Consider the following 13,773-nt stretch of genomic DNA (forward strand, 5'->3'; position numbering starts at 1 on the left):
CAGGTGCTGGAAAAAAATATTCAGGTCTCTGAAAAAACTCATGTATAAAAATCAAATCAGTGCTGCTAAAGCTAAATTAATCAAAATTTTAAACTGCACATTTCAATTATTTAATTCACGGTATCTTTAGTTGTTGGCGTTCAGTCAAAACCCGAACATACAAATATATTCATTTGCAATTCATTAACAAAATCATATAAATACTTTATAATTACATATTGAACCAAGATATAGCCAGTCTTAGCAAAAATACATTTAAAAAAAATGAAAATAACAAAAAATTTAGAATGGTCTTATCAGACAGTACAAGTTATTACGTTATTTTATGAATTTGTGCGGAAGAGTTTCTCTCTGACGAAAGTGCATGGACGAATCACAAAGTGTGTCTTCTGCGCGTGCGTGTGTGTTTGAAAGTTGGCGCGATCTGACTTCATCATCATCACATCGCTTTCAGGAATATAACTAATCAACCCCATAAAAATCCACAGGACAGGTAAATATCATTAGTTGTGTTTGTATTGTCTTCCTTAACAGATAAAGTTGCCGATTTATCCACAACGGTGTCTTTAGATTGAGAACAATAAGTTACAAAACGAGACCGTCTGTTGTCGTTTTTGATTTTTTTTAACTAAATGTAACAAATCATTTAGACAGAAGAAGTAACGTTACTGTTAAACGGTCTATCATGTGTGCAGTGCGGTCTGTCAGTCACTAACGTTAGATCTGTTGTTGTTGTTGTTGTTGTTGTTGTTGTCCTCCTCCTGTGGCTGTAGCGTTCATCGCGTTCAGCTCAAGTCACGTCATATATGAGCTCATCAAGACAAACAAATATAAAAGAGGAAGAATGAATGATAAAGCCTTCCATGAAAGCTTAACATGTGTGAACATGTCTGCCTAATGTAGAGTAAATATAATTTGAAGTCTGTTACATGTGTAATTCTGATGCTTAGCGGTTTGTTAATGTGCTCTGAGTGTGTGTTTGCTGGGTTATTGGTGTTCAGAGTGGTGGATGTTGCTAATGTGTTCTAGGCTGTTGCTACGAATATCTGTCTTGTTCTCAGGGTGTTGTTAGGCGGTTGCTAGGTAGAGGAGTTACAGTCACAAGCATGGCCTGTCTTTGAATATATGCTCTTGTTGACTTCTAATCTTTTTATCTCCCTTTTAAAGAAATGAATCACTGTGAGCTTGAAGAAGTAACACATCATATTAACAACAAAATTTCCATGATTAAAAGACTGCTGGAGCTTCGAGCTGTTGGTAAGCTATATTTATTGTGCCTTGTACTAGTGATGCAATGAAATCTTTTTTTTTTTTTTCACAAACTAAATTAGTTTTTATTTAGCTCAAAACTGAACTATCACTTTAAATTGGGGTAACTGGATAACTTGCTATGCTGTTCAGAGTGTTGTGTTCTAATGTGAAAAAATAAACCAGTCATAGTAAAGTTTTTTGGCAACGAGCCACCTCTAAAATATTTTAGCACAAAACCTTCTGCATATTGCTATTCTAGCATCATTTCTGTTATTGGTGAAGTGTGTCCACACTGCTGACATGTTTACCAGTCAAAACGAGAGCTAATTAAATGTCACTATTTAGCTGTTTCAGCCGAATATTTCGAGTGCCGACATTTTCAGGGCATCTCTTCCCGTTAATCTAAAATAATGAAGGAGCTCGTAACTTGACTTATATTTTGTCATTTCTAAAGTGTGTTCCTTGTTGGTGCTGTGATTACGCTATGTCTTGTGTGAATTTTCTTTAGCAAAAGATCCAGACAAACGGAGAACTCTTCTCAAAATCGAGCAAGAAGTCGCTGCCATCAATGAGCTTCTTGATCGCTTTGAGAGATATGTGGGCCAGCAGAGAGACTTGCTGAAGCATTTGAAGGTGTAATATTTTCATTAATATTTATTTTATTTTGCAGGTATTAATTACTAGGGCTGTAAACGATTAATCGCGATTAATCGAATCCAAAATAAAAGTTTGTGTTTACATAATATATGTGTGTGTATTGTGTACAATTATTTTGTATATATAAATACACACACATGCATGTTTATATTTGCATTTATAAAATGCATATATATTTTTATATGATTTATATATAAATATAACTATTTTATATATAATAAAAAAAATCTTAAATATATACATGCATGTGTGTGTATTTATATATACAAAATAATTGTACACAATACACACACATATATTATGTAAACACAAACTTTTATTTTGGATTCGATTAATCGCGATTAATCGTTTACAGCCCTATTGTAATTGTAACATTTAGTGATTGGAGAAACTGAGCTTTTTCTGAATCAATTGAGCCCTTTTTTGTCTTTTTTCTTTCGGATTTCAAAAGTGCATATGTTCAAAGCTAAATTTTTACTTTTGTTCTCTTTTCTGAATCTTTTAATTATCTTGCCATTAGGATCTAGAAGGGTTTTTCCAGGAGGACGAACAGGATGCCCATCACCTCAAGAACAACACCCCTCCGCACATGCCCAAAAGAGGCCAGCAAGCAGCTCCGCAAGGGTATTTCCTAACTATCCCACTGTGGGATGGCGCCTTATTCAGTTTGGTTCATCATTTGGAAACACCACAAAAAATCTTAACAACAGAAAGCCTCAGCCAGCTTCTGTTTGACTGAAACTGATGAGTTTGTCTTTTTTTGTCTTCAGCGGAGGACAGGTGGCAGTTCAGAGCAGGCAGACAGATGCGCCCCCCGCCCCTCAGGAACAGGGGCCGCCCAGGAAACATCAGCGCAACCAGATCAAAGAGATGGAGTTCATTACCGTCCCAGAGTTTGACAGCATACCACCGTGAGTCCTTCCACAACTGTCCAAACAAACTCTGTGAGCAAATAATAGTACAGAACAGGAAACAATAGCTGTGTTCCAAAACCCAGTGAGCCGCCTAACTAGACAGCGTAGTAGGCGGGTTCCTGATGTGAAGAGTGTTTCGGAATGTAGGCTACCTTCTGAGATTCTTTTGACAAATCCCAGAATGCACTGCAATGAGTTTTTTAGCAGCATGCTACCACCAAACTCTATAGAGGGCAACAGTGACCGTCCACGTTTTCAGCGACCTTGGTTCTGGAAGTATGTTTCTCATAGGGATTTCTGAAAAGTTTTTGTTTAAGAGTTATAAGTCATGAGCCAAACCAACCAACTGCGAGGTGAATTGCAACATTACAAACTTTGATTTGAAGCAAAAAATGCAACGGTATAAAGGCCCTTTCACACCGGACGCGTACACGAAAAAGCGAAACGAAAAACCGAATAGTTCGCGTGCGAAATAGGGACAATTTGAGGAGCTCGTTCAGACAGTGGCACCGCATCTGACGAGACAAACCACTAACTTCAGGGAACCAATCGGTCCGGAGCAGCGTCTGGCAGTCTGCTGAGGTGAGGGCTACGTTTACATGCAATCAAATAAACAATCCACTGTGTGTGATTGGCTGAAGCCTTTTCTGTCGCCGCAAAAGTAAAAAAAAAATCGACATTGAAGCGGAAAAAAAAAAAAGTCGTTTTTTCGCCGCAGCACATTCGCGTTCGGTGTGTAAGCACTCATTACACAACAGCTGATCAAAAAATAAAACCATCGCGCGAATTATTCGTGCGTCAAAATCGCGTCCAGTGTGAAAGGGCCTTAAGACTCTACAGCTTTAATGAGGGAAAGAACTAGAGTCCCATGAAGCATTGTGAATGTGAATCAAATAAAAAAAAGATTCTTGCATTTTTTTCTTCTCCTAATATTTAAGTAGTTTGAGAACGTATGCAGAACGACTGGATTATGTAATATGCGGTGCTTCATAGAAGTGGGTGGCGCTAAAGTGTTCTTTTTACGCAATTTGTTTGTCACGATTCTTTGATCAGCAGAGATTTCTTTGACGTTTCATGGGTGTAGCGGCACAATACATTTTTTTTTATTTTTTTATTGCAAGTTCTGACGATTCTTTAGAGTAAAATCATTTGTACAGTTAACAAAAAATGTGTGCTCAAACACTTACCCCATTCTTCCCTGCCAACACACCCACAGCAGGTGCTTTAACCCCACACAATTAACACTCCCCTTATTCCCATAGTCACATGACATTCACTTTCAGGGTGTATGGCTTCTACAATGGGTAATGGTATTTTTTCCACTGTTAAAGGCTAATTGTTTAAACAAATATTAAGGGGTTAGTTCACCCAAAATTTTTAATTCTGTCATTAATTACTCGCCCTTGTGTCGTTCCAAACCAGTAAGACTTTCATTCATATTTGGAACACAAATAAAGATCTTTTTGATGAAATCTAAGAGATTTCTATCCCTCCGTAGACATCTACACAACCTCCACGCTTCGACGCTTCAAAAAGTTAATAAAGAGATTGAGCGGTTTAGTCCAAGTTTTCTGAAAAGACATGATTTATATGATGAACAGATTGAAGGGTGAGTAATTAATTACAGAATTTGTATTTTTGGGTGAACTATCCCTTTATTTAACGCAATTGCGTTTTAGACCATACATGGAGCGGCGATTGAGTGCGACCTCAATGCACATGTCTGGTCTCTGTATCATGTGAGTGATCTTTTATTACGTTTATGAATGAGCAGGAAGATGATTTAAGTGTCTTGTTGTTACGTTTCAGTGTGGACAAGAAACTTTTGGAAAATGCTTTAAAACCGCTAGTGTGGAGGGAGACCGCTTTGAAACGAAAATGCAATTTTCAAATATATCCGGATAATGTAGACATACCCTATGTAGGCATGCGAGTTCAAAGAAAGAGAGTTCACTAGGTTTTGGAACAAGAATGCCACGATTGACCAATCAGAGTCAAGTATCCCAAAAAAACAGTTGTTTGGTTTCAGCATCTTTCAAATGTTTGCTAAAATTCGCATGCAATTTATTAAGGTTTCTTCAACTTCACTTGTGCTGTCACAGGTACATGAAAGGCCGTGTGACGTACGACCAGCTGAACGCGGCGGTCCAAAGCATCAACACAGCTGTGACGTCAAAATACAAGATCCTCCATCAGTCGGTCAAAACCCTGAACAACGTGTCCCGCACGCTCCACCAGCGCTTTAAAGACCAAGAGACAAAGGACACCAAGGGTATCACAGTTTTATCTGTCTGTCTGTTCTGGAGCCGCCGGTCAGAGTCTTATTTGACCTCATTTAGCTCTGCAGTCCATCATGTATTAACAGTCGTGTCATATCAAGAATTGAGAGTCAACTGTTTGCTCCAAAAAACTATTAACGCCACGGGAGCATGAACTGGTATAAGCGCTCCGATAACTAAGGTCATTTATCCTGTTCTTGTGTATAATAAGTTCTTATACGCTGAAAGAGTTCATCCATCAACTCTTTGTGTCCCACAGGTCAGTTTTTCATCGTGGAGCTAGACATCAGAGAGTTCACCCAGCTGAAGGTGGACAAGCGGTTTGTGGGCATGTTGAACATGTTACGCCACTGCCAGCGTCTGAAGGAGGTCCGAGGCGGTGGTCTCACGCGCTTCATCCTGCTCTAAGGGTCACGGACGGCCACATCTCCATCACATCGCTTTCAATGGACTTTTAAAAGGCACTGTGCACTAAAGGATATGTTTGCTTGAGAGCTGTTAGCCGTGGAGCTTCAGCATCCAAATTATTTGTCAAATCATCCTTATGGACATTCATTACATTTGTAGATCTAAAACCTGACAGAGAGTTGGATTTATGTGTAAAATACGCTCTGTTATTGCCTGAAGAAACTTTCACATTTTGTTCTGCAACATAAATTATACAGTACACTGTCGAACATCAAATGCTAAAACCGTTGCGTGCTCAATTTTGTTCATTCATGAATTCACATTTGAGGTACAACTTTGTGTAATTTATGTTGCGGTACAAAAACTCATTATTATGCTGAACAAACTTCTCTTCAATCAATGTCAACAACAGACTTAATTTACTCATAAATCCTGTTCTGAAAACCCATTAGAAATCCTCAGGAGCACCACATGGCGAATTTGCATTCTGGGGTCAACCTACAAAATTGGCTTTGTGGGATACACAGTTGATGATGTAGATGGGTCACTTTATCTGTGATGATGAAATTATAAATTGATTCCTGTATTATTTATATTGGTGGAAAGGGGAAGAAATATTGGAGCTCAAATAAAATTGCTGTATTGGTAACCTCATCTCAAATGTCAGTGTCATTTCAAAAAAACGGCGAGATTGCTGTATTGATGTTTTAGTGTTATTAAATTTTGAGACAAAAGAAGCGGCTTCAGTTAACAGTACCCGAGGGACTTGTGAAGATGAGTCTGAGTCGTCAACTTTACTCCGTTTTCTCACCAAAAACTCAACCGAGCATGAAAAGTTACACATCAACAGTAAGTTAGACATTGTTTGTTCTTGCATTGTCATCGCCATTGCTTTGCCTGCTTTGTCGTCGGCATTGGCTTAGAAAGACATCAAGACTACATGAAGAGAACGCTGCACTTGCGCATACAATGACGGATGCTTTAAGACAACTGGTACTCTAACTGTTAAATTACATGATGGTTTGGTTGTCCAGTTTTCACAAAATCTTTTTTTTTGCAGGCAAGAAGTCCAGTGCTTGTTGCAGCCATTTTTATAGCAGGAATAGGAGGGACCTTCCAGTATGGCTTCCATATCTCTGTCCTGAACTCGCCATCACTTGTAAGTACCTGCTTGTTTGGTGTTTGGTCTTGGGGTGATTTACTGTCTCTTTAGCTGCAACTAGGGGGGCTGTAGGGAATCAGTATTAATCATATGCATTTCTGCTGCTGTCTTGAGACGGGACATTCCCAAAGGATCAAAGAATCAATACATATTAGAGCTTATGAGTTCAATAAAACGAAATGAATGGCATAATCAACTGAGGCTTGTGCTTACATTGCAAGTTTATTAAAGAGCTGGTGAACAGCACCTGCCAGCAGCGTTATGGCTACTCCCTTGAGCCATGGGAGCTGTCGCTCATCTGGTCCTTCATTGTGTCCATATACTGCATCGGAGGACTGGCCGGGACCCTGTATGCTGGACGTCTGGCAGGCGTGTATGGAAGGTACTGGAAGTGCAGTCAGGTCATCGTCTGATGCTGAATGAAGTTACTTACTGGGGATAGTTCACCTTAAAATATAAGATATTTTAGTAGTTTGTCCATATAATGAAAGTTAATGGGGTTTCAATGTGGTTTTGCATGATATGGAAAACATTCAAAAGTTTGGGGTCAGTATGATTTAATTTAGAATTACAGTAAGTCTCTTTTGATCACCAAGGCTGTATTTATGTGATCAAAAACACAGTAAAACAGTAATTTTGTAAAAAATAAAAAGTGTGTGTTTGTGTGTGTATATATAAAAACTTGAAACATGGTTTATACTGACTACATTAATGTTTTTGGAGCCTTAACTGCCCCTGCTCATCATTTACTTTCATTACTCACATCTCTTTTTGTGTGTGAAGAAAGAAAGAAATCATACAAATTAAACATTTTGCTGGGCTGTAATACTTCTACCCCTTTGAGTTCTTACTTAGTTTTATCTTTTAATAACTAAACCTTGCCCTGAACATAACCATAGAAGTTGGCATGGTGTTAAAAAAGGATTTGGAATGAAATGAAAATGACAAATTTTATTTTTGGTAACCTGGAAGTATTTCAATTCTTATAGAAGGAGCAGAAATGAAGTGTGTTTGCACCGTGTGTGTTTTTTAACCCTTCACAGGAAGAGAACTCTACTTTTGAACAACGTGGTGGCAATCTGTGGAGCTGTCCTGATGTTGTTGAGTAAAACCGCCCTCTCGTTTGAGATGATCATGGTGGCACGCGTCCTGTACGGCCTCAACGCTGGTGCGTTAGAAACATCGACATGTATTGTCTGGTTTTGGATGTGCTGTGTTTCCATATAATCTACTTGAGTGATGTCTGCGCAGGTGTGAGTTTGACTGTCCACACCATGTATATATTGGAGTGCGCCCCCAAGAGGCTGCGTGGGATGGTTGGTGTGTCTGTGGCCTTTTTCGTCTCATTGGGGAAGTTCTCCGGTCAGCTGCTTGGGATTAGGTGGGTCATTAACAGCAGGTTCATCTTCCTGTAGCATTTTCTGTTACTTTCGCTGTCCACATTTTGAAAGATTTGAACTCCGGTTTTGCGTGTGACTTGTGTGTGTGTGTGTCAGTGAGGTGTTGGGCACTGAGGAGCGCTGGATCTGGCTGCTGGCCTTCAGTGGGGCGGCTGGGCTCCTGCAGATGCTAACTCTGCCCTTTCTCCCAGAGTCCCCGCGGTACCTCCTGCTGGAGAAGGCAGACAAACACGGCTGTGAGACGGGTCAGAACCACAGACTCCTGCTTTGACATTTACACACACACTGGTTAAATGTTAGATTTTTAATGTCTTTGAAATGAGTCTCTTATGTTCAACAATTCTATAAAATATAGTAAAAAAAACAGTCATATTGTGAAATATGATTACAATTTAAAATAACCGTTTTCTATTTGAATAGGCTATATTAACATTTTTTTTTTTTCAGCATCATTACTCCAGTCTTCAATGTCACATGATCCTTCAGAAATCATTTTATTATGCCTATTTGCTACTCATTTATCAATTATTATTATCATTGTTCAATTATTAATAGTTTTTCTTATTATTATCAGTTTTGAAAACAGTGTTTTTATATTTTTTTGTGGAAACCACAATACTTTCAGGATTATTTGATGAATAGAAAATGTATTTCTATTATATTATATAGAAACATTTAAAATAATTTTGTATTTTTTATGTACTGATATTTTGTAACATTATACATATCTTAACTGTCACTTTTTATCAAAGTGTTACGGTAATTTATTTTTCTTTAATTTTACTTACCCCGAACTTCTGAATAGTTTCCAAAAGCATTTTAAGCAGCAAAAACTGTTTTCAACATTAATAATAATAAATGTTTTATGAGCAGCAAATTAGCATATTAGAATGATTTCTGAAGGATCATGTGACACTAGTTATGTTTCCATCAACCTATTTTTATGCGCGTTTTGGGATATCGCATAAAAAACCGCTGCATGGAAACGTCAAGATGTGCGTAAATAAAAAAAATACAGATGAATTAATTGCAAATTAAAACTCAGATACACTTTTTATCCGATAAGAAAACATGCGATGGAGACACGGTTACCAAATAGATTCCTTGATGCGCATCAAAAAAAGTCATGATACTCTGCGATGGGACGGCATATCTGGACTAACCAGCGGAATGATCTCATTGCACAGAATCTGAAAATGTTGTTTTGGTCGTTCTAAAAAATGCCTGAGCAAAGTGAAAAACTGGTGTGTTTTATGCGATATTCCAATTTAAAGTTAAATTCGCAACTTTGGATGAAACCGTAGCTAATGAAAACTGGAGTTATGATGCTGAAAAATCAGCTTTGATCACAGGAATAAATTACATTTTCAAATATATTTGAATAGAATTATTCTAATATTTCACAATATTACTGTTTTACTGTATTTTGTTTATTAAAATAAACAGAGCCTTGGTGAGACTTCTTTCAAAAACATTAAAGGGGTGGTTAATTATGATTTCCCTTTTCTAACTTTAGTTTGTGTGTAATGTTGCTGTTTGAGCATAAACAACATCTGTAAAGTTACTACGCTCAAAGTTCAAAGCAAAGGGAGATATTTGCTTTTAAATAAATTGCTTTTTAAGGACTACAACAAACGGCTCGAACTACACTACATTCCTCCCGGGTTAGTGACATCACCAACCCTAGAATTTACATAAACCCCGCCCCCAGGAACACGATTTATAGTTTATCAAGACAGAATATGCTAATCAATGACTAGAAGATAACTAGTCAGAGAGAGACTCTTCTTGATCTCTCCATCATTGTCTAACTTTGCTTTGAACATAAAAGGCTAAAAGTTTTTAAAATTTTCAGTGCGTGTGTGTGAGGTAAAAGGTCACTTGAAGCTCCGCCCTCTGTGTCCCGGGAGCAGCAGCTCATTTGCATTTAAAGGAACAGACACAAAACTTCACATACGCACTCTGGGGACATCAAATACTTATTTTACATCTTGTTAAAAGGGCATTATACTACCCTTTTAAAAAAATCTTACCAACCTTTTAATCTTAAAAAAAAAAAAAAAAAAAAACTTTTAATCGATTGGCAAACGTTTCTCAAGCCAAAGTGTGTCAAAACGGTATTTGTATCGCAACGCATCATGTAAAATTTTACAGTGTATTCTGTCAAGTTGTTTGACAATGTTTGTTACGGCCCAGCTCTGCGCAGGCTGTGGGGGGCTGAAATGGACCCTGGGCCAGAGATGGAGGAGATGTTGGCTGAACACACCACCCTGAAGGGAGTGAAGATCCAGGGGCTCAAGGACCTCTTCCTCGACCACAACGTCCGCTGGCAGCTCCTCACCATCCTCGTCACGTTCGTCACTCTGCAGCTCTGCGGCATCAATGCTGTGAGTCACACAGAAAAGACACGCAGCCGCCCGCACCTGCTCAATCGAAAAATTATTGAATTGAGAACGCTTATTTTATCAAAACGCACGGCTACATGCCACAGTCTGCTCAGGAAATTGACTTCACACAGCACAGAAAACGCATTACCAGAATTGTCTTCTGTTCTTTTTAAAGAAAGCCACCGTAATTATTTCCATCATTCCGTTTCAAAGATGAAGAATAGGATTTAAAGGTATTGGTGTTCATGTGGCCTGTGATTGATGTCTTTGCAGGTCTATCTCTATTCGTTTGATGTGTTTCAAGCTGCCGGTATTGCCAGGGAGAGCCTGCGCTATGCCGCCTTAGGGACAGGCCTGTGTGAAGTCTCCACCTCCATTGCCTGCGTGAGCCGCTCTTCACCACCTCAGCCTCAAAACATGATGTGACCTGGTTTAAAGGAAGCTTCTGTTGGTTTTGTGTGGTTGTTTACTGTGCTATTTTTATCCAGGTGCTGATCATTGAGAGTACAGGGAAGAGAGTGCTTCTCTTTAGGGGTTACCTCTGCATGGCGGCCTCGCTTGCCCTGCTCACACTCACTCTGTACCTACAGGTTTGCTTTTTTATTTGTATTATGCAATAGTGCAATTACATACATTGTGTGGTTAATTTTTGAATGAGAATACAAATGATAGTTTGCGTGTATGGCTAATAATTCAGTTATTAACAAGAAAAGCGCTGATCGTGCAGCTACATTTAAAGGAATAGTTCACCAAAACAATTAAACGAGTCAGCATTTACTTCATCTCATTCCAAAGCCATATGAGAAAGAGATGTTTGCAGAATATCCAGCTGCTCTTTTCATATAATAGCTAAAAATAATGTCTAGGTGACAAAAAGCATCATTAAAGTACTGTATAAGTCGTTCATATAACTCATATTACAGATTTATGTTAGGAACAGACTGAAATTTAAGTCATTATTCAATGAAAAGCTTTTCAAATCTCAGGTTGCTGTTTTTCATGTAATGAAACTGAATGGGAACTGGACTTTAATCCATGTCTTTTCATTAGTTTTTTTTGTTGTTGTTGAGAAATGGGCTGAATTTAAGTTCTTATTCACACAAAAAAATTCACCACAGCTCACAAATGTCAATTTGCTCATTTTGTATAATGGAAGTGAATGGGGACTGCAGATGTCAAGCTTTAAAAATGACAAAATAAAGTTATAAAAGTACAAGGAAATGATATCTAGTTTTGTGTGGGGAACGGGCTAAAACTTAAGGCTGTTGGTCACAGATTACCTCCATATTGTCAATCGTCAGATCTATCAATCTTCAAAATTACTAAAACGTATCATAAAAGTACAATAAATGTAGATCAGATATAAGCTTTATTCCATGTCTTCTGTGATCAAATGATTGTTCTGTGTGAGGAACAGACACAATTTAACTCATTATTCACAGAAAACCTTAAACGTATATCTACATATTTTGCATTTCATTGAAAGAATGGCATAAGGGTTTTGAACAACAATTTGAAGTGGATTATTTCTTAAAGACAAATGAGGTAGACATCAAAGAAAACCTAATTAATGAGTATGACTAGCAAGGTACTGTTTATACTACATGAAACTGAGATTGGACATGTGTGGCTCTGTTATAGACCTTTGTATCCTGGATGCCGTATTGCAGCATGGTCCTCATTTTCACCTACATTTTCTTCTTCTCTAGCGGGCCAGGTACATCCACACATTTTTCTGACGTTCAGAGTGCATCTCAGACTCGTGTTTGTGGCTCTACTGTCTCAAAAATACTCTTGTGAATTCTCTCTTCCACAGCCGGGGTGACCGCACCACTTCCTGGTGAGATTTTCACACAGTCTTATAAACCTCCAGCGTTCATGGTGGCTTGCATCCTCAACTGGGTCGGACTCTTCCTAGTGGGCATGTTGTTTCCTCTTATAGTGGTGAGCTCGTCCGCCTCTATCATTTTATGACCCATTTTTTGCTTAGAATTTACACATGCAAAAATGTTACATCATTTTAAACATTTTCCAAATGTAATCTCACATGAGATGAAGACTTTACTTGGAGTGGGTCTCTTTATGGAGGCTGCCATTTTTAGATCACGTGACTAGTTTAATACTACTCTTGTTACCCAACAATTTCACTTGAAGAATAAGTTGATTATGGCTTCATGTAAACTGCATTTCATCAGAGGAATCTGAAACTGAAAACTGAAGGGTGCTTTTAAATACACCCACACCACTAGGTGTCAGTATAAGTGTAAGATGACATAAACCAAAAAAGTATTAACTACACTTTTGAAAACATGCCTATTTGCACTGTTAATTTGTTTTTGTTTTCTTAACTAATGTATTTCTCCATTGCAGGAGCATTTGGATTATTTTTGCTTCCTCATATTTTTTGTGTTCTGCTTCTTCACTGGTGTTTTTGTGTGGCTCCACGTTCCTGAGACAAAGAATAAAACTGTCATGGAGATCTCCGAAGACTTTAAGAGAATGCACCAGAAACGCAGATACTCGCTACAGTCCAAACTGAGCTCAATATACATCAACAACATACAAACTGCTATATCTACCAAGCTTTAGCACCAGAATTAGTCATGTAGCCAAATCAGAAGCTGACCAATAAAAAGTCATCTTACACCCAATATTCATTTCTTGTTTTGATGGCTGATGACTCTGTGATTTGTTTGGCTATTCTGTTGGTGACATCTAGTGTGTTAAACTGAAAGCCACATCCCTTTTGTTAACTCAAAATCTGATTTTAATTAGAGGTGAACTGAATGTTGAATCAATATATTTGTACTTTGTCACGTCGAGAGACACCAATTCAGGTTTGGCCTGATACAGTTGTTGTGGTGCAATGACTTTATTGACATTTGATCCTTGGATGGTTCAGTGGTGATTAGTAAGGCTTGAGTATCAGTCCTCAGAGGAGTGTTTACCTCTTACCACACCATAAAACTCAAATTAAAAATTAGACTCCACCAAAATGACTGTATCATAACACAGGACATCTCACATAAATCATCCATACTTATGAGGCGTACCCAAAATAGTCCGAAAATTGCTTTAATGTTTATGCCAAGTGGCTGTTTTATCCTTTTAAATATTATACAATTTATTTGCATTACATATTCTCTAAAACCATCACATTTTTTACTCAAAAGAATTCACATTTGAGATTTAAAATGTTCTAGATTTAAAAGTGGGTTAAAGATCTGGTTCACCCATAAAAACCAGAAGAAATGTTGCTTCTGTATAACACAAAATAAGATATTGTGAAGAATGTTAAAGAAACCCAAATAGTTT

At 38.0% G+C, this 13,773-nt stretch overlaps 2 protein-coding genes across 2 annotated transcripts; both read left to right on the forward strand.

Moving 5' to 3' along the window:
- The first annotated feature begins 333 nt into the window (after positions 1 to 333).
- On the forward strand, positions 334 to 6,158 carry ska1 (spindle and kinetochore associated complex subunit 1). Its single transcript, XM_079599331.1, has 7 exons — positions 334 to 493; positions 1,168 to 1,257; positions 1,760 to 1,884; positions 2,429 to 2,532; positions 2,679 to 2,819; positions 4,925 to 5,094; positions 5,361 to 6,158. The coding sequence occupies exons 2-7, from the start codon at positions 1,170 to 1,172 to the stop codon at positions 5,507 to 5,509; spliced, it is 777 nt and encodes a 258-aa protein (XP_079455457.1). The 5' UTR covers positions 334 to 493; positions 1,168 to 1,169; the 3' UTR covers positions 5,510 to 6,158.
- A 125-nt stretch (positions 6,159 to 6,283) lies between these two features.
- Positions 6,284 to 13,107, forward strand: LOC306991456 (solute carrier family 2, facilitated glucose transporter member 11-like; the record flags this gene model as incomplete). The annotated part of the gene is made up of 12 exons (XM_079599310.1): positions 6,284 to 6,287; positions 6,544 to 6,668; positions 6,893 to 7,053; positions 7,715 to 7,839; positions 7,923 to 8,052; positions 8,168 to 8,316; positions 10,268 to 10,458; positions 10,732 to 10,842; positions 10,947 to 11,048; positions 12,100 to 12,175; positions 12,275 to 12,402; positions 12,829 to 13,107. 12 exons carry the CDS (start codon positions 6,284 to 6,286, stop codon positions 13,045 to 13,047), a joined length of 1,521 nt encoding a protein of 506 aa, XP_079455436.1. The 3' UTR covers positions 13,048 to 13,107.
- Between the last annotated feature and the right edge of the window lie 666 nt (positions 13,108 to 13,773).

This window comes from Phoxinus phoxinus (assembly GCF_949152265.1).
Source record: "Phoxinus phoxinus genome assembly, chromosome: 23".
NCBI classification, from domain to species: Eukaryota; Metazoa; Chordata; class Actinopteri; order Cypriniformes; family Leuciscidae; genus Phoxinus; species Phoxinus phoxinus.